The sequence below is a fragment of the Oryctolagus cuniculus genome, chromosome 8 (assembly GCF_964237555.1).
Source record: "Oryctolagus cuniculus chromosome 8, mOryCun1.1, whole genome shotgun sequence".
Classification (NCBI taxonomy): Eukaryota; Metazoa; Chordata; class Mammalia; order Lagomorpha; family Leporidae; genus Oryctolagus; species Oryctolagus cuniculus.
In genome coordinates this window covers 131,597,280-131,618,013 of record NC_091439.1, presented here as the reverse complement: position 1 = coordinate 131,618,013, position 20,734 = coordinate 131,597,280, and the positions used below count along the sequence as shown (strand labels likewise).

The window sequence follows — 20,734 nt, the reverse complement described above, 5'->3', positions numbered from 1 at the left end:
CAGAGCCAAGCTTGGGACGCAGGTACTCTGATGCGGGATGCCCACATCGTAGGGGCTGGGCTGAGTGCCTGCCCCAAGACTGGGATCTTCAGTGGCTGGCTCTTCTTTCTGTTGCTTCACACGTCTGAGAGAACTGACAGTCAGCAGGCCTGTTGATGTTTTCCTCTCTGCCCGCTCCTGTGGTGTGTGCGTGGGGCTCTGTTGACCCAGGTGTTACTCACCAGACTGCAGGGATGGGAACACCTGGTGCTCCTCTTGAGGAGAATGACCTGAGTTTTGGGACAAACTCTTTGGTCTTAGGCCTTGATTCGCTTCTTTGAGCCTTGACTATGAAATAAGAGGCGTGGACAGGATGGTCTAACGGGTCAGTGCTTGCTCTGATGTTCTCTGAGCTGTTGAGATTTTTCTTTTTCCTATTTACCTGCAAGTCCTATGGCGTCTTTGCCTCTTGCAGTGTTTTGAACTCGGACCTCCGTTTACCGAGTTGATCCATTTTGGGTGTCAGCTGTGAATTAGGACCCTGTTGTTCTTTGTTGCACTGTTTCAGGAGCTGGTATGTCCTCTGTTCCTAGCTGAGGCTGATTTTCAGAACAAAGAATCATCTTTGAATAGCCAGAGGATTGGCTGTCAGATCAGTAACCAGGATTATTTTAATGACGTCACAAACCAAGTTATAGTTTTTTAAAAAATGGACTGTCTCAGGGCTTATCAGAACACCCCCCCGCCCCCCGTTAAGAATATCATTCTCTTTCTCTTTTATGCCTTACAGCCAATTTGGATAATTTAAAAAAAAAGAATCTCTGAAGAAGCCTATTTCGTACACAGTGGAAAATCCTTAATTATTTCCTGTCCTTGCTTCAACTTCCTGTTGCCACGAAAGGGCAGCTGAGAGTGGTTTCCTGTCTCCTGGGAAGGGAGAACTTCCTTGTTTTCACCCTCTGCTCTTGGGCTCCAGCCTCAAAGCGGCGGAGTGAAGCTGTGTGCTGGAGTGTGTTTTGGTGAACCTTGGGCTGGTACAGGCAGAATTTAAGCAGTGCTTGTAAAAGTCGCTTTCAGTTATAGTTGGTGAAAGGTGTGGTAATATGAGTGGGAGGATAGGAATTTTGTAAGGTTTAAGTTAAAGAGTTAAGATAATTTTATAGCAAAATAACATGGTACTTCCTGTAACATTTTCTTAAGTTAAATTTCTTTAGACAGGAGGCCCAGAGGCTTAGCGCTGTGTCGCAGCCCAATATGAACTTGAATAACATAAAAACTGTATGGTGTGAAAACAGGTGTTTTTGTGAGCAGCTGGTTCTCCTTTGAAATCAGCTTGAATGTCCAAAAGGCTATGTGGGATCCACAGTTACAGACTTGGCCCAGGCCCCCTTGGGTATCTTGAGAGCTGCCGGAGACAGACAGGAAAGAGGATGAGGTGGGGGTTTATGGGATGCAAAACGTGGGTTTCCAGAGAATTCTCATAGGAGGGTTCACAGAAATGGGCTTCAGCCGGCCTTGATGGGAAATGCAGTGGAATTCATCCAGAGTTCCGAGTGCGAAAGCCGTTCCTCATCTGATCAAGTGGCTGAGCTAGGGAGGGCATAGACATTACCCGCTGGGCAAAGTGAATCAGGGGTTCCTGTTGGGGAGTCTGTGCAGAGGAGGCGTGGAAGCCAGCAAAGGGCAGAGTTGTGGCAGGTTTAAATAGGGTGATGAATTTGGACTTAGTACTCCAGGCTGTGGGATTCAGGGAAGGGTTTTTTTTTTTTTTTTTTTTTTTTTTTTAAGTTTTCAAGATTCATTTATTTATTTGAAAGGCAGAGTTACACAGAGAGGGAAAGAGAGGCACAGAGAGAGGGGTCTTCCATCCACTGACTCACTCCCCAAATGGCTGCAGCAGCCAGAATGGGCCAATCTGAAGCCAAGAGCCAGGAGTTTCTTCTGGGTCTCCCACATGGGTACAGGGGCCCAAGTACCTGGGCCATCTTCTGCTGCTTTCGTAAGTACATTAGCAGGAAGCTGGATTGGAAGAGGAGCAGCTGGGATTCGAACCAGCTCCAATATGGGATGCCAGCACTGCAGGCAGAGGCTTAACCTACTATGCCCTTTGCTGGTTCTCATCAATGTTCTTTAGAAACTAATTTTATTTGTGTAAACTTTTTTTTTAGGTTTTCTTTTTTTTAAACTTTTATTTAATAAATATAATTTTCCAAAGTGCAGTTTATGGATTACAGTGGCTTTCCCCGCCACAGCCTCCCCACCACCTGCACCCCTTCCATCTCTCAGGGAAGGTTTTGAGAAAGTGAGTACCACCCTAAGAGTAATGCTGTCAGAGCCGCGAGAGGATGGCTGTCGTTCAGCTGCACACCGATTGCGGGAAGTTTTGCCCTTTGAATTTCCCTAGCGTAGATGGAGGGCAGTTTCTCAAAACCACACCAATAGATCCTTACAGAGTACCAGTTATGTTTTTTCTTTTTTTAAGATTTATTTATTTGAAAGAGTTACACAGAGAGAGAAGGAGAGGCAAAGAGAGAGAGAGAGAGAGAGAGAGAGGTCTTCCATCTGCTGGTTCGCTCCTCGGTTGGCTGCAATGGCTGGAGCTGTGCTGACCAAAGCCAGGAGCCCATATGGGATGCGGGTGCGTTAACCCACTGTGCCACAGCGCCAGCCCGAGTACCAGTTATGAACCGTACCCTGTACTGGGTCTGTGGCGGGGACAGAGAAGCATGTTATTTCCCAGACACACATTTTCCTGAGAAATGTAGATTCCTGGCTTTTTGAAATGACCAAAAGGGGAACTGTCCAAAAGGCAGGTTGCATTTTGTCTTTAAATTTAAAAAATACAAATGAAAGCTTTTCTTTTGTAGGATATGGGGAAGACTACTTGAGCTTAAAATTTCCAGTGATTATCAGTGTTTTATTTACAGGAAATATAATTTAAATCATTAAGTCAGGAGTTGAAAGTGTTTAGTAAGGCCAAATCACATAAAGCTCTTAAAATGTTCACCTTTGTAAGGGGCCTTCAAAAAGTTGGTAGAAAATGCATATTGTGAAAAAGATGCATCTGGATTTCAGAGTTTTTTGCAACATAACTCACCTTTTAATTCTACTTTTTGAGGTTTTCTTGATCCTGCCTAAACCATAACTATTTAGTTGTTTGTTATAAGAGCAGTTATTTCTTTCAGAAAATACTTACACCTGAAGCATACTCTCATTGGAGTGCTTAGTCTTTTCTCCCCAGGATTTTAGACATCATGGACCCAGATCACTTACTCAATGAGGTTAACTGTTCCACATCTGTGAAAAGTTTGAGTTGTGGCTATTCTGTGGTTATTTACGCTTTGCCACTTGGAACTTAAGCGAGTATGCCTTTTTCTTCCTAGCTGTGTTACCACTTGCCCTTTTTTTTTTTTTTTAATTTCAAAGTCAGAGAGAGAGGTCTTCCATCCGCTGGTTCACTCCCCAAATGACCACAATGGCTGGAGCTGTGCCTATTCAAAGCCAGGATCCAGGAGCTTCTTCCAGGTCTCCCACGCAGGTGCAGGGGCCCAAGGACTTGGGTCATCTTCTTCTACTTTCCCAGGCCATAGCAGAGAGCTGGATTGGAAGGAGAGCAGCTGGGTCTCGAACTGGTGCCCATATGGAATGCCGGCACTTCAGGCCAGGGAGTTAACCTGCTGTGCCACAGCGCCGGCCCCTACCACTTGTTTTAAAGGGATTGTATTAGTCTGTATTCCGTTGCTGTAACAAAACACCTGAGGTGGCTAACTTACAAAGAAAGCAGGCTTATGTAGCTCATGGTTTTGGAAGCTGAAAGTTCAAACAGCGTGGTGCTCTACCTGATGGGGCCCCCCTTGGTGAGGGCTGGTGGCATCCTGGTGAGAGTGCACATAGACCCACAGATGATACCAAGACCGGAAGGCTGAGGGTGGGCAGGCTTTTCCTTCCTCTCTCCCTCCCTCCCTCCCTCCCTCTCTGGTTTGTCTTCCCCCTGGACTCTGGCCAGCCACTCATCTCACCAGCCCAGCATGTCGGATGTGTTTCCATTTCTGCTCACTGGCAGCAGATGCCTCCAGATTTCCTAGCACCTGCAGGGGAAAGGTGGCCAGATGCCGCGTGAACCCCCCGCACCCCCTTTATCGCAGGGTGTGAATTCGTTTCACATGACAGCTAAAATTGTTTCTGATCTCTCACAGCCCGATGGCACACTGGACTTTTAGAAGATGTATTTTAAAAGTGGTAGGTTTGTTTTCTAGTCTTAGGAATTAATTTATTTTACATCAGAAAACAAAGAATGTCCTGAAATATTCAGGCATGTTTCCCTCATTTTCAAAGCAGTTCTTTTTTTTTTTTTTTTTTTTTTTGACAGGTAGAGTAGACAGTGTGAGAGAGAGAGAGACAGAGAGAAAGGTCTTCCTTTTACTGTTGGTTCACCCCCAATGGCCGCCATGGCCAGGGCGCTGATCCAAAGGCAAGAGCCAGGTGCTTCTGGTCTCCCATGGGTTGCAGGGCCCAAGCACTTGGGCCATCCTCCACTGTACTCCCAGGCCACAGCAGAGAGCTGGCCTGGAAGAGGGGCAACCGGGATAGAATCTGGCGCCCCGACGAGGACTAGAACCCAGTGTGCCGGTGCCGCAGGCAGAGGATTAGCCTAGTGAGCCGTGGCGCCGGCCTTCAAAGCAGTTCTTTTCTCTCCTGAGAAGGCATCAGTTTTTAAGATAATTGTTTTATTTAGAAGATAGAGTACTTTTTTCTTTGGTGTCATTTGAGTTTTACATAAGGCCTAACTCCTGTTCTTCTCATTTTTTAAAATTTTTTTAAGATTTATTTGTTTATGTGAAAGTCAGAGTTATATAGAGGGGAGGAAACAGAGGTCTTCCATCCACTGGTTTACTTCCCGAATGGCCACAACGGCTGGGACTGCACCAGGCAGAAGCCAGGAGCCAGGAGCTTCATCTGGTTCTCTCATGTGGATGCTGGGGCCCAGACACTTGGGCCATCTCCCACTGCTTTCCCAGGCACATTAGAAGGGAGCTGAATTGGAAGGGGAACAGCTGGGATTGGGACGGGCACCCATATGGGATGCTAGTATCATTCCCCGCTATGGCACAGTGCCAGCCCCATCTCATCTTTTTAGATTTGAGTTTAGAAGCCACTTCCTGGGGCCAGTGCTGTGGCGTAGCAGGTAAAGCCACTGCCTACAGTACTGGCATCCTGTATGGGACCGGTTTGAGTCCAGGCTGCTCCCCTTCCAATCCAGCTTTCTGCTATGGCCTGGGAAAGTAGAAGAAGATGGCCCAAGTCCTTGGGTCCCTGCACCCATGTGGGAGACCCAGAAGAAGCTCCTGGCTCCTGGCTTTGGATCGGCCCAGCTCCAGCCATTGCGGCCCCTTGAGGAGTGAACCAACAGATGAAAGACCTCTCCCTCTCTCTGCCTCGGCCTCTCTGTAATTCTGACTTTCAAATAAATAAATAAATCTTAAAAAAAAAAAAAAAGTAACACCACTTACTTTCTGAAGCTTGTCCATTTGCTCTGCCTCAGCCTCTCCTGTGTGTTCCCAGGCACCTTGCACTTGCCCTACCGTAATAGTCATGGGTTCATTTGGTAACTTCTGGTGTCTTTGTGTTTCTCCCGGGTTTGACTTAAACTCCTTGGCATCTCAGTCACTGTCCTGTTGTGCCGACAGTGCTTGCTACCCCCAAGCACTCTCTGGGTATTTGATGAATGAATGAATGAGAATTTTACTAAATAATAGCTTTATTTATTCCATTGTTTGGAGACCTTTTCATTTTAGTCCTTCTTTTACTAGATTACAAATGATGGGAACATACACTCAGAAATCTACCAAGTAAGATGTTGGGTAGGGACTGCTAAGGCAAGTTTCCCTTATTTTTATTGCCAGACTGTGCATTTGTAACTTTCTTCCTCGCCCCAAAGCCTTTCAGCTTCTTGTAAGGGTGCACATTGTGAAAGAGGTCAAGGCTAGACTCAGCGTTTACATATTAGTATATGAGGGTAGTACAGAAATTTCCTGGAAAAAATGGAATTAAAAACTTTATTTTGGTGCAGAAAATTTGATAGATATCCATATGTAGTTTTTTCCCCCCTAATATATGTTTGCCATGAATTTTGAAGACCCTTGGTACTCTCACTGTATATTCAGGGACATATTGATGATAAGGTTGGTCATATCTCTCTTATCTTTGAGTGCTGTTTTAACATGTTACTGCTGGAGACAAGAATATGAAAAATGTCCCTGGTTTGTTATGTGGCCCTTAGTCTCCCTGTGACCTAACCTGGGGTCTGGCTACATATTTTCTTGGCGGTGATTTTAATCTTCTTAGTTAACTAACACCAACTTCTCAGTCGGGAAAACTGGGCTGGTTCTGTAATTGACAGCCAACAGGTGTTAGGCTGGCAGGTTTGGATCAATGAGTAATTGTAATTGAAGCTGCATGTAATTAATTATGTGATTTTGAGGTATTCAAGTGTAATTCCATTTAAGTTTCATCTTGAAACTAGAGCATTAGGAGGGATTACTGAGAAGAGGAACATGGGCGTACAGAGGCACTTGGCTCATGTTTGAGTGGTGTCCAGATTGCCTGGTTAAGACAGGAAGACCTGGCTGGCCTTGTGGAGAGACGGTGCAGCTCGGCTGGTCCACCGGGCCTCCCTCCTCTGCTCAGACGCACCCTTGTCCCCCTTGGTCCACAGCGCCATGCTGTGCTGCTCCCCTGCACATACGGTCTCTGCTGGGGATGCCCTGGCTCTGCCTTGCTCAGCTGACTCCTGCTTTTTAGAGCTCAGCTTGGGGGCAGTAGCGGCAGGGAGCCTTTTCTGACCTCCAGTCTGATTGGGGTGCTCCTGTTTCCTCGTGCCTCGACTTTGCTCAGATCGAGGCATTGCCAGTTTTTTCTGCTGTCTGCTTAAGGGCAGAGATGGCCGCAGAGCTTGGTTGGATTAGAGGGTGAAGTTTATTCTACCTTTCTGAATAGTCGTGAAGCTTATGTTAAAACACACTCAAATGGGCCTTCAAACAGCCATCCACTGTGTTGAGACAGTGCGTAGCATGTCCATGCATGTAGTCTGCTCTCATGTATGTATTCAGATCTGAAAAAATAAGTCGTTGTTATTTCTGATTTTGATTTCCTGTTCTATCCAAGCTTTAACAAATCTTAAAACCATAGAGCTTAGCTGGTTTTGTGTAGTGAGTTAAGAGGCTCTGGAATCAGATTTTGGGTTTGAATCCTGGTATCGCCAGCAGTTAGGGGATGCTCAGAAAGTTATCCATCTGTAACCTTTGTTTCCCCATCTATAAATTTGGAGGATGAAGTCATTATAGTACCTGCTCGTTATACTGTGGTAGGGACTAGATGAAATAACACATTCAGGTGGAAACTTTTACACAGCCCCTTCCTGCAGACACCACCGGCTTTTCCCACCCTGGCTATTTGTGAACCCGCACAATCCATAGGATCGCAGAGCGGCTTATGTTCTCAGAGCAGACTCTGTCAGTTCTGCACACTGATCTGGAGGAGTTACAAGTTAGTGACACTATGTGCCACTTTTTGTGACTGTCATGGGACCTGCCTGGTAGCGTCGTTAGCCATTCATTCAGCTCCACTCACTGAAATGGCCAGGCAGGCTCACCAGCAGTGGGGCACTGGAACGCAGTCATTGGTGCTGATCTCCTCCTCCTCCCAGTCTCTCTTAGGCTAGAGGGAGGACACATGCCAGGAGGAGCTCCAAAACTTTCCGTGTGAACCTCTCAGGGACAAGTTTATAAGCAGTGTGGATACTTTAAGGAGTTGGTTAAACTTCTGTGAACATGTTTTTTGTATGTCTCTGGAAAGTTACAGACATAGACAGGCCATCGTTGTAGGAAATTGGCAGAACGATGGAGGTGGGGACCATGTGTGACCTGTGTACACCATGCACACGTGTGTACCTTCAGTGCCTGGGTGTTTGAGGGGTGGAAGGGTTGCTTGCTCTCACCATACATGTTTCAGTCATTCACGACCTTGTTAGGCTTTGGAAACCGTCTTGCATGTTCTGAAATAACAGACATTCTGAATTACCTGGAGACGCCACATATAGCATGTACAAAGTGCATGATCACATGTTTCTCAGTAAATTGAAATGGGTATTTTAAAATTAGAGATATCATTATGGTAGCTGAATAAATGGTTTGTTTTAAGGTATCAAAATGCCTTTCAATCTTATATGTGATAGTATTTTCTAGCCTTAGAGAATGACATGTTTTGCATGTGTAAAATGTTCTAATTAAGTTTGGTTTTAAATGCCCAAATGCCTTTTAAGCAGCAGGTATAATTAAATATAATGTTGCCCTTGGTTGATGACCCAGAGTAATTCTAAATATCCTTTTTAAATTTGGAGGTAACTTTTCACTTGGGTGTTTCTGTTTCCTATCTTAATGTCAGACCGTTATCTGCCTTTTCTGTTGATACTGCTCTTAATCAGACCACCCTTCTGTTGCCGTCAGTCCATTGATGGCTTGCTGCGAGTAATCAGTAATCATGTTAGGAAAGATTTCTGGGTTAAACAAAGGCAGGATTCTAATGGAGGCAACAGACACGCTAGGCCTCTCTCACAGCTGCTTGCCGTGTGCTGCGTGTTTAGGGATCCTGTTGTCGAGGACAGCCACCTTGTCTCCCAGAAAACTGGGCCTGACAATGGTGGCTTTGCGTCAGATGTTCAATATGTCCCTCACGCAATTTCTTCTCCCTGCTTTGGTCAACAGTCAGAACTTGCTGTGCGATGTGACAATTGTGGCAGAAGACATGGAGATCTCTGCTCACAGAGTGGTGCTGGCCGCCTGCAGCCCTTATTTTCACGCCATGTTTACAGGTATGAAATAATTCAGTTAGTGTTATTTTTCTCCAGTGTATACAGATCTGAGCTTTTCTTTCCGCATCGTCTTTTGTTATTAACGCCCAGCTATAATAGGTGGAGACTTGTAGTGGAAGAAAATGCTCTTGCTTGGCTCGAAGTCCCTCCTGGTGTCTGTCTGTGTTGAGACATGGACAGCATGTCCATACCCGTATGTCTGCTCACATGCGTGTATTTGGAGCTCAGCTCTCCTCCTCTACAGTTTTATGTCCAAGTATTCTTTCAGGTCGACTCCTTCACTCTATTACAGCTTTTTGGTACTTTATGGCAAAACAGAAGCATTTTCAGTATTTATTTTTATTTTTATTTTTTTGACAGGCAGAGTGGACAGTGAGAGAGAGAGACAGAGAGAAAGGTCTTCCTTTTGCCGTTGGTTCACCCTCCAATGGCCGCCGCGGCTGGTGTGCTGCGGCCGGTGCACCGCGCTGATCCGATGGCAGGAGCCAGGAGCCATCCTCCACTGCACTCCCTGGCCACAGCAGAGAGCTGGCCTGGAAGAGGGGCAACCGGGACAGAATCCGGTGCCCCGACCGGGACTAGAACCCGGTGTGCCGGCGCCGCTAGGTGGAGGATTAACCTAGTGAGCCGCGGCGCTGGCCTTTTTTTTTAATTAAAAAAAAATTTTTATTCATTTGAAAGGCACAGTGATACACACACGCACGCACACACACACACATACACAGAGTGATTCTTCATCCACTGGTTCACTGCCCAAATCACTGCAATAGCTGGGTCTGGGCCAGGCCAAAGCTAGGAGCCAGGAGCTTCTGCTGCGCCTCCCATGTGGGTACAGGGGCCCAAGGACTTGAGCCATCCTCTCTGCTTTCCCAGGTGTATCAGCAGGGGGCTGCATCGGAAGTGGCAGGTGGTGGTTTAACCCACTGAGCCACGACACAGGCCCCATTGATTATTTTATTTTTAAATGATTTTGACAGTTGCTTTATCTGATGTTTACAGTGAACAAAACAATGTTTATTTAATGTCTTTTATTTGGAAATATGAAGAAATACAACAGTTTGTCCATAAGCTTAGGTTTTACTTTTCAGCTGTAAAAATGTATACAGTGATTTTAGTATTTCAGTATTTCTGGAAAAGGAGCATTTATAACCATACACTTGAAACCCTTAACCTCAATACTTTTTTATTATTTTTCAGTTTAAAAATATACAATTGTTCCCTCTTATCCCTGGGGGATACGTGCTCCAAGTTTTTTATATATACTATTGTTTTTTCCTACACACACATATCTATGCTAATGTTTAGTTTATAAATTGGCACAGTAAGAAGTTAATAGTAATAAAATAGAACAGTTAACACAATATGCTGTAATTAAATTGCCAGCATCAGTTCTCTTTACTATGAGGCCATTATTCAGTAAAATCAGGGTTACTTTAATACAGGACTATAATACTGTTGTGACTGTGGTCTGATAACTGAAATAGCTACCAAATGACAAAGGGATGTTTTACAGTCTTGGCAGGACACAGTGAGAAGTGCATGGTTTCATCGTACTACTCAGGACAGCTTGCAGTTTATTTTATTTTATTTTTTTAAAGATTTATTTATTTATTTGAAAGGCAGAGTTACAGAGAGGTAGAGGCAGAGAGAAAGAGAGAGAGAGAGAGAGAGAGAGAAAGGTCTTCCATCTGATAGTTCACTCCCCAGATGGCAGCAATGGCAGGAGCTGGGCTGATCCAAAGCCAGGATCCAGGAGCTTCTTCCTGGTCTTCCACGTGGGTGCAGGAGCCCAAGGACTTGGGCCATATTCCACTGCTTTCCCAGGCCATAGCAGAGAGCTGGGTCAGAAGAGGAGCAGCCAGGTCTCAAACCGGTGCCCATATGGAATGCTGGCATGCAGGTGGTGGCTTTACCCACTGTGCCACAGCACTGGTCCCAGCTTGCAGTTTAGAAGGTGTGATTTTTTTTTTTCTGAAATTTTCCATTTAATATTTTTGGACCACAGTTGACTACAGGTAACTGAAACTATAGAAAAGGACAACCTAAGTTAAAGTAGGAAGTACTGTTACTACATACAATGAAATGAAGTTATTTGTTCCATCAATGAGTTTGTATTTGTGTATTGATACACAAAACAGAAAATACCAGTATGAATGTAGCTACATAAAGAAGTAAAAATACAAAGCTATTTATGTCTTAGAAACTACTGAGTGTTTCCTGTTCCTGACATTTTGCTGGATACTTCCGTGAATACAAAAACAGTCTGAGCCTGCTTCCTGCCCTGGTAGCTTATTGTGGATTTGGGAGATGAGATGTGCACGCTAGTGCATGGACGGGCCAGTGCTGTGGTGCAGTGGGTAAAGCTGCCACTTGCGATGCCAGCATCCCGTATGGGCACTGGTTTGAGTCCTGGCTGCTCCACTTCCGATCCAGCTCCCTGCTGATGCACCTGGGAGAGCAACGTGTTACGGCCCGGGACCTTGGGTCCCTGCACCCACGTGGGACATACAGAGGAAACTCCTGGCTCCTGGCTACGGACCAGACCAGCTCCGACAGTTGTGGCCATTTGGGAAGTGAACTAGCGAATGGAAGACTTCTCCTTCTGTCTTTCTGTCTCTCTCTCTCTCTCTTTGTCTCTCCCCTTCTCTGTAAACCCTGCCTTTCAAATAAATAAATAAATCTTAAAAAAAAAAAAAAAAAACTGCGTGGAGAGCTGTGTGCCTTAGCAGTGATAACAATCGGGAAGGCAGCCCTGAGGAAAAGGGGAGCTGCTTCTTGCCTCCTGATGCATGGAAGGGATTTCCACGGATAACTGTGGGAGGGAGAATGGATTTGGTGTGAACTCTGTGTCTTGGGAGTAGAGAGGAGAATCGAGTCCCCCTTCCTCTTCAGCCTGATGAAGCCCCGCTGTTCCTGAACCAGGTTAGGTAGTGGAAATGCAGGAGGCACCACAGCCAGGCTGTGAACCACGTCGGAGAAGTGATTTGGGAGGGGGCAGTCAGCTGGGGCTGATCAGAAATGTCAGTGAGGTGAGACTACTCAGCTTGGTAAGTCCCAGGGTTCACTTCAGACTCTCTGTGTATCTTGTTTGTTATCCCTGGACACTTCTAGAGAGTCTCAGCTTGTAAAAGAAATATCCGATCTGTTGTCCTTGTTCAGGAATTCCCTGGTAAAGTGCTGCTTCTCCGTAACTGGCCTGCCGTCAGGTCACTGCTGTTGCCACGTCCTCATCGGAATCACTGAGCCTTTGCAAGACTCACTCGATCAATCTGTTTCAGTGTAGTCATCTGGAAAATGGGGGCGATAATATTACACGCTTTGTAGAATTTCAGTAGTGATGAAATGCGTTTATATATATATATGAATTTCTCAGCATTGTACTTGGCACAAAGAAAATGTTCAATTAATATTAACAGTAATTATGGCCATCTTTTTCTTGTTTGTTTTACTCTAAATTCTAAATTCATAAATTTTGTATTTTTTTCATATTTATTTTATTTATTAGAAAAAATTACAGAGAGGGAGAGAGAGAGAGAGAGGGGTCTTTCATATGCTGGTTCACTCCCTAAATGGGTACAATGGCTGAAGCTGAGCAGATCCGAAGCCAGTAGCCAGGAGCTTCTTCCAGGTCTCCCATGTAGATGCTGGGGCCCAAGGAGTCGGGCAATCCTCCACTCCACTACTTTCCCAGGCGCATTAGCAGGAAACAGCCAGGACTCAAACTGGCGCCTATATGGGATGCTGGCACTACAGGCCAGGGCGTTAACCCACTGCACCACAGCACCAGCCCCTATATTTATATTCTTTAAGAACAAAAAAAGCCCTAGGGCAAAGCTTTTTGCACAATAAATGTTTTATTTTCCACGGAGTAATAAAAATGTATGTAATTTTAGATTCAAGAGCAGGGTGTTTTCTTTGCCCTTGGAGAGGCTTTGCATAGGCCTGCATTTGGCCTGGCAGGTAAGATGCCAGTTAAGATCCCCATGGCCCATGTGGTGCCTGGGGTTGAGTCCCCGCTCCGGCCCTGATTCCACCTCCCTGCCAGGGCAGACCCTGGGAGGCAGCAGGGGTGGCTCAAGTAGTGGGGTCCCTTCCACTCACATGAGAGACCCCAGTGGAGTCCCCAGCCCCTGCTTTACCGTCCTCTGCGCTGGCTATTCAGAGCCTTTGGGAAGAGAAGCAGTGGACGTGAGTTCTCTCTGTCTCTGTTTCTCTCTCCCTCTCTAGTAAGATACATAAATCTCCTTAAACAGGGCTTTGCAGACTCACAGTCCCCGACTTCCCTGAGCTTTAGATGCCCAGAGAAGTGAACGTGGAGATAGAGTGGGAGTGTTCCCTGCGCTTCAGCCTGCTTTCCTGCTCTGTCATCAAACTGCATTTGTCTCCCCCATTTTTTTTCTTTCTTTCTTTCTTTTTTTTTTGACAGACAGAGTGGATAGTGTGAGAGAGAGAGAGACAGAGAGAAAGGTCTTCCTTTTGCCGTTGGTTCACCCTCCAATGACTGCCGCGGCCGGCGCACTGCGCTGATCCGATGGCAGGAGCCAGGTGCTTCTCCTGGTCTCCCATGGGGTGCAGGGCCCAAGCACTGGGCCATCCTCCACTGCACTCCCGGGCCACAGCAGAGAGCTGTCCTGGAAGAGGGGCAGCCGGGACAGAATCCGGCGCCCCGACCGGGACTAGAACCCGGTGTGCCGGCGCCACAAGGTTTCTTTCTTTTTTTTGTGGTCTAATAGTTTTCCTCATATTTTGGCTGACAATGAGACCTTGCAGACTTTCTGGTGTATCTCAGTTAACTTGTACGGGGGTACTTTTCTTTGTACTTGAAAACATTATTTATTTTTCAGTCCAATTAGTGCCTGCCTGAGAATAGACCTTCTATTCTTGGCCAGATTTTACATTGCTAAGGTAGATGAAAAAAAGGAATAATATGTTAATTTCTGGCACTTATAAAATGTAAATTGAGTGTTTGACTTGTAAATTTTTACAACTTTTTTGAGGCATATGGGGGTACTTCAGAAGGTTGTTAGAAAAATGGAAATAAAAGTATGAGTTTGTTTTGCTGCAAAATTTTTTCCCATAATATTTAAAAAATGTATATTATGAAAAAGCTGTTCATGGATTTCAGTGTTGTTTTTTATACCAAGATAAACTCCTACGTTTAATTCCTTTTTCCATTAGTTTTTGGAGTACCCTCATATTTTCAATGTCATAGTTTTATGTTTACCCATTTCAAATGTGTAATTCAGTGAATTTTAGTAAATTTACCAAGTGGTGCTTTCATCACCACAAATCAAGTCTACAGCCTCTCTCTTTCCACGAACCGTTTGTGAGGTCCATCCATACCAGAGTATGTTTCAACGGAAAGTTTGTTCCTTGTTGTTGCTTACCAGATTCCCATTGTGTGCATGTCCCACATGTCAACTTCCCATTCACCAGCCACTGGCTGTGTGCGTCACTTCAGCTTTGGCCGATGAATAAGGCTGCTGCTGTGAGCGTTCACGTGCAGTTCTTTCTGTGGACAGGCATTTTCATTTCTCTTTGGAGCAGATGCCTGGGGTGGAATTGTTGGGTCACATGAGAAATTTACACTTGATTTTTTAAAAAAACTGCTAAGCTGTTCTCCAAAGTGGCTGTACCATTTTATATCCCACCAGCAATATATAGGAAGGTTCCCATTGTTCAGCCTCCTTGCCAACATTTGTTACTGTCGGCTTTTTTTTTTCTAAATTGTTATTTAGTTGGTGTGAAATGGCGTCTCATTGTAGCTTTAATTTGCATTTCCGTAATGACTGAGAGACCTGAGCCTGGATCAAGGTGCAACTATTTTAAAAGAGGCCTCCATCTTGTAACCTGACCAGGCCCTGAACCCTGAGCCAGAAGCTCCTAAAAGTAAATAAATGAAGTCCCCTTGCAATAAACTCTCCTAGCAATAGCCAATTAGCAGATAACAGAGAAATACCTAGAGTTCCTGGTGTCTTCTCAAGACAATTAAGGTGACTGATAACTTCCGGAGACCTTGCAGTTTGGCACTACACCCCAGCAGCTTGGACCCTATACTTTAAGCCAATCAATTTAAAAGGCATCAACCCCAAAGCCATCCAACCACCTTTACTAGGTCCATTCCCACCACGAGATGCACTAATCAGTTCTAAGAGATGGCCTTTGAATTTCCCATGGGATGAGATGATTTGCCAAATAGTACTATAATGTATAGAATGTCTCTGAAAACCCTATAAAAACCTTGTTAATGGAAGGTTCGGGGCTCTCAATTCAAATCCGCTGCGTTGGTGATAGTTGAGAGCCCAGGCCCGGACCTGTAATAAAACTCACATGTGTTTTACAGCGGTATCCGCTCCTTGGTGGTCTTTGGGGACAGTCAAACTAGGCATAACAACTGATGATGTTGAGTGCTTTTTCCTGTGCTTATTATTTAGGTTAAACTTTTTAGGGTTCTTCATGCTAATTTTTTAAAAGATTTATGTATTTTATTTGAAATAATTACAGTGAGAGAGGGAGAGACAGAGAGAGAGGTGAGAGATCTGTTGGCTGGTTCACTCCCCAAATAGCTGCAACAACCAGGGTTGGGCCAGGCCAAAGCTAGGAGCCAGGAGTTTCATCCGGATCTCCCATATGGGTACAGGGGCCCAAGCACATGGGCCATCCTCTGCTGCTTTCCCAGGCACATTAGCAGGGAGCTGGATCAGAAGTGGAGCACCCAGGACTTGAACCAGCAGCCATATGGGATATTGGCACTGCAGATGATGGCTTAACCCTTTGCATCACAGCGCAGCCCTTTCAGCATGCTGTTTACATGTTTGGCAGTCTTGGTGCTTTGCTTTCTCTCCACTTAAAAACAGTTAGTTACTTGTTTTTATTTATCTGAAAGGCAGAGCAAAAGCAAGAGAGTTACGCTGTCAAATGCCTGCAACAGCTGGGACTGGCCCAAGTCAAAGCCAGGAGCCCAGAACTCAATCCAGGTCTCCCACATGGGTGGCAAGGACCCAATTTCTTGGGCCGTCACCTCCTGCTTCACAGGGTGTACATTAACAGGAAGCTGGGGTCGGAAGCGGAGCCAGGTCTCAAATCCAGGCACTCCTGTTTGGGATGTGGGGGATTCCCAAGCGACATCTTTTGCTTTTGAATACACCGTGTAGTCTACAATGTTATGAAGATTAGGTAAAGAAGGGACAAAGATTTGAGCCTGGTATTCAGTGTTCCTGTATTCATTTCAGTGTTGGCCAGATTGTGAGTCCATTATTGATGTTCTTCATGGTCTGAAGTTCTGTTAAAACTACATTGTGAAAAATATAGTGAGCTCAACCAGGTAGGTGTTTAGATGCTGTGTATGTTTATAGACCTTTGCCAATGACAGGGCATTTCCCTACTCTTGTTTTGCTCTGTGTGTGTGTATGTGTGACTAATCTACTGGGGGAATGGGTAACATGCAAATATTCCTTTTTGACCTTTGTTTTTAATCTCCCATAAACTGTCATTGAGTTTTTCATTCAAATTATATCACCTAAAAATTCTGTTACTTGGGGCCGGTGCTGTGGTGCAGCGGGTTCAGCCGCCATCCGCTGTGTTGACATACCATATGGGCGTTGCTGCCAGTCCTGGCTCCCTGCTTCTGATTCAGCTCCCTGCTGATCTGCCTGGGAGAGCGGAGGAAGATGGCCCAAGAACGTGGGCCCCTGTATCCACATGGGAGACCTGGATGGAGCTCCTGGCTTGTTGTAGCCATCTCTGGGGTGAGCTAGTGGATGGAAGATTTCTCTCCTTTTTCTGTCTCTCCCTCTCTCGCTGTAACTCTTTCAAATAAATCTTAAAAAACAAAAATTCTGTTATTCATCATAGTTTCATGTGTTGGAGTAGAGACTGAGGTGAAAAGTAATTCTACGATGTAATCACAGGTTCATACTTTGTGAATGAAGTGTGGGCCTATTTAGAGTTAGGTTTATTACTTGAGAAAGAACACATCAAGGTGTGTGTGTTTTTTTTTTTTTTGGTGGGAAAATGGAACTAAAAACTGTTTATTGTAATGCAAGAAACTAGTACATGCACAGTATTTTCTTTTTTTAAATTTTAAGATATACAGATTTCATGCATTCATATATACAAATTTAGGAACATAGTGATTTTTCCTACCCAACCTCCCTCCTACCTGCATTCTCTCCCTTCTTCTGCCTGTCTTTCCTATTCCTACACTTAATTTTTACAAAGATCTATTTTCAACTTGAGTTCTTAATGCTTTTAGATTACTTGGTTGTTACAGTTGAGGCATTTAAAAAGCTTTTTGTTGAACAAATACATTTGAGGTTTATTGGAGCCACAGGCTAAACTTCCTGAAACCTGGTGGGAAATATTGAATTTTAGTTTTTATTGCTGTGTGTGTGTGTGTGTGCGCGCGCACGCAGGCACGCATGCTTTTTTGATTTCTTTTGACGAATTGGACATGATTCAGTGAGGTAAATTAGAATAAGAAAATATGTATTATTATTTGAATGATTAAGAAGTGAGATTGCTTTTTCTTGTTTTGTTTTAAAAGATTTATTTATTTGAAAGGTAGAGCAGTAGAGAGAGGGAGAGTCAGAGAAATCAACCATCTGCTCTTTACTCCCCAAATGGCTGCAACAGCCAGATCTGGTCCAGGATGAAGCCAGGAGCCAGTGACTCTGTTCTGGTCTCTCACGTGGTTGGCAGGGGCCCAAGCACTTGGGCTATCTTTTGCTGCCTTCCTGGGCATATTAACAGGGAGCTGGATCAGAAGTGGAGCAGCCAGAACTTGAATCTGTACTTTGATTTGGTCACCACAGTCCCAGGCCCTGGGAAGTGAGATTTCTTAAAGTTCTGTACATGGTGGCCGGCTTTGCAGTACAGCAGGTTAAACTGCCACCTGTACCTCAGCATCCAATATTAGCACCTGTTTGAGTCTCAAACTCTCTGCTTATGATCCAGCTCTCTGCTAATGCGCCTGGGAAAGCAGCAGAAGATGGACCAAGTACTTGGGCCGGCCCCTGCCACTCATGTAGGAGACTTGGATGAAGTTCCTGGCTCCTGGGTTCGGCCTGGCCTGGCACAGGTCATTGCAGCCATTTGGGAAGTGAACCAGTGGATGGAAGATCCCTTCCTACTCCACCCCCTGCCTCCACCCCTCTGTTACTCTGCCTTTTCAAATAAATAAAATCTTTTGTTAAAAAAAGTTCTATATATGGTTATGTTTGTCTAAGAATTATGCTTTAATTCATCCAGGAATATTTATTGAGCATCATTTATGTGCTAGGCATTTTCCTACGTTTTGGGGATCATATTGATGCACAAAAACAGCTGTTTTTTTATTATTTTAGTAGAGGAGAGGAGGAAAATCAGAAAACAGAAAGAAGAGGTAATTTCTGATATCCATGACTGCTGTGACGAAAAATAGGCTTTAATACATAAAGAGCTTACGTTAGACTGCTTTAGGCTGCGTGTAACAGAAAACTCCACTCAGGCTGGTTTACATAGTTAAGGAGTAGGCTGGGTATCAGGAGTGATTGGATCTGCGGTTGAGAAGTTCATCAGGAACCTGTTTCCCATGTCTGTGTGTGTACTCTGCTACCCTCAAATAAAATATTCTGGTAAGGTTGGTTCCCCTCCTGTATGCAGGAAGCCCACAAGAGTAGACACAACACCTTCGGGGAGGAGGAGGGCTATCTTTATTTTTTTTCCTCTTTTAGGAGCTAAGAAACCCTTCCTAGAAGTCACCCAAACCAGACGAAAACCAACAGAGGAATGCACTTAACCATGTTTGCCTTAGATCAGTTGTACAACTAGGGAGTTAATGAGGGAGCTTGGTGGGGGCGGCTGGGTCAGCTTGTGTGTGTCAGTAGCTTCTTTGGGTTACCAAGACTAATAAAGGACAAGAGGCAGTAATGACTAGGGTAGATGACAAGGAAACTTGAAAACTGATGAAATAAAGTTTATTTGTCAAATATAGCTATAAATCTGTCGTTCATTTCTGAGAGTTTCAGCATAGTCAGTTTTTGTTTTGTACTTTCATTTTTCCTCCATGCAATTTTATGTGCTACACAATAGAATCATAGCATCAATTTAAAAATTAAATGGATCTTAGTGTTTGTCCTCTTAAACCTATTCACTTCTCATTTATCCATGTTCAGCATGGATAAATGAAGTTGTCAGGGTGTGCCAGCCTTCAGGACTCCTGATTAAAGGCCCTTTAGATGGAAGTAATTTTACTCATTGATACTGGGCCTTCAGAAAGTTCATGGAACATGCATATTATGAAAAAACTATGCATGGATTTCAAAGAAGATTTTTTTTTTTTCACCAGAGTAAACTTATCTTTCATTTCCACTTTTCCACAGACATTTTGAAGTCCCTCCCATGTCCTTAAGTTTTTATGGTTTGGAAGATTTCATTTCTTTTCTCAGAAAGAAAAAGTAGAGATGATGCAGTATTTGTTAGTGGAATGCTCGGGCCAACCTGATATGTACAGTGGCTGCTCAGTAAGTGCTGCCTGAAGTCCTTCATAGCTAGACTGTCACGCTCGTGACTAATTGACGTGCTATTGATCATGTTAAGGGAAAATGCCAGATTGGCATTTGTTTTGTTCTCTTCATCCTGTAGTATTCATTCATCTAAACAGTATTTGTTGGGTAGTTCTCTCTAGCATTGTTGGATACAGAGATTAGAGAAACTTCATCCCTGATCTTAGGGAGTTCAAGCCTTCTGGTGGGGAGAACTAACTACAGAGTGAACTATAATAGAGTAGATTTGCCTGTGTTACCAGCATACCTAACACGAGAACCTTATCCAGCCTTGGGCTACCAACCGATAAGCCTGGAACCTTATCCAGCCTTGGGCTACCACCGATAAGCCTGCATGCAGAAGTTCTAGCTGAATCTTGAAAACTGTGTAGCGATTACAAGCGAAAGGGGAGCTAAAGAGGACAAGATTCAACACACACTTTAAGGTTAAGAAATTCCTGTGTGTGTGTGTGTGCGTAAAACCCAAACTGTTCCTTGTTAATCTATTTTCAGTCAAGAAATGGGAGAGGTGGGGTTAGATACTGATTGAGAGGGGTTTGTGTGCTTGGACTGGGAGAAGCTGAAGAACTTGGAGTGGTGTGGTTAACTTTGTGGAGACAGTACCGGAGTTAAGAAAGAATTAGGAGGTTGCTAAAGCGGTGCATATACGAGTCTTGAAAAAGATCATAGAAAATGCAGATTAATGAAAAAACTATGCATGAATTTCAAAATTACTCTGCACTAAAATAAATATATTTTCTATGAACATTTTGAGGTTGCCTTATATCTGTATTAATCATGTAGGTTTTGGTGAATCTTAGGACTGATGAGTGAGGAAAAAAAGGGAAAACTCCGGAATGACTCTGACACAGGATTTTAGCATAGGTGGCCGTGTGGATGTCCTAATCTATCTTCAGAATTCTAATATAGCGCCACAGTTACATGATCAAAACATAGAAACACAACGCTCAGATCCATGGAGAGGGTATGGGAAGCTTACAAATGGTATCCGAGGAACAGTGTGCACAGTCACTGGAAGCAAGCCTGAGTCTCACAAGGGCATATTGTTTAAAGATCCTCCAGAAACACAGCAAAGGGCAGTAGCTCAGGTAATGGTTCACAACTAGAATTAGATATCAATGGCTTTTTTCTAATATGAATTTTGATTCATAAAAATCATTAGAATTTTTGGACTATTAATGTAATCAGTGGTAAGTCTTGTTTTTGCAAATTAATATGACAAAAATACAGATGGAAAAAAATTTTTTTGACAGGCAGAGTTACAGACAGTGAGAGAGAGAGAGAGAGAGAGAAAGGTCTTCTTTCTGTTGGTTCACTCCCCAAATGGCCGCTACGACTGGCG

General features: G+C 44.3%; 1 protein-coding gene across 2 annotated transcripts in view; it reads left to right on the top strand.

Annotated features, from left to right (window-relative positions):
• KLHL2 (kelch like family member 2) overlaps positions 1 to 20,734 on the top strand; it is a 121,526-nt gene that overhangs the window by 17,117 nt on the left and 83,675 nt on the right. Inside the window, exon 3 of one of the 2 annotated variants that reach the window (XM_008273508.4) lies at positions 8,742 to 8,848. The exons of the other annotated variant lie outside the window; for it this stretch is intronic. Within the exon in view, the coding sequence (XP_008271730.2) occupies positions 8,742 to 8,848 (107 nt within the window). The remainder of the gene's footprint in view (positions 1 to 8,741; positions 8,849 to 20,734) is intronic. 2 annotated transcript variants of the gene reach the window in all.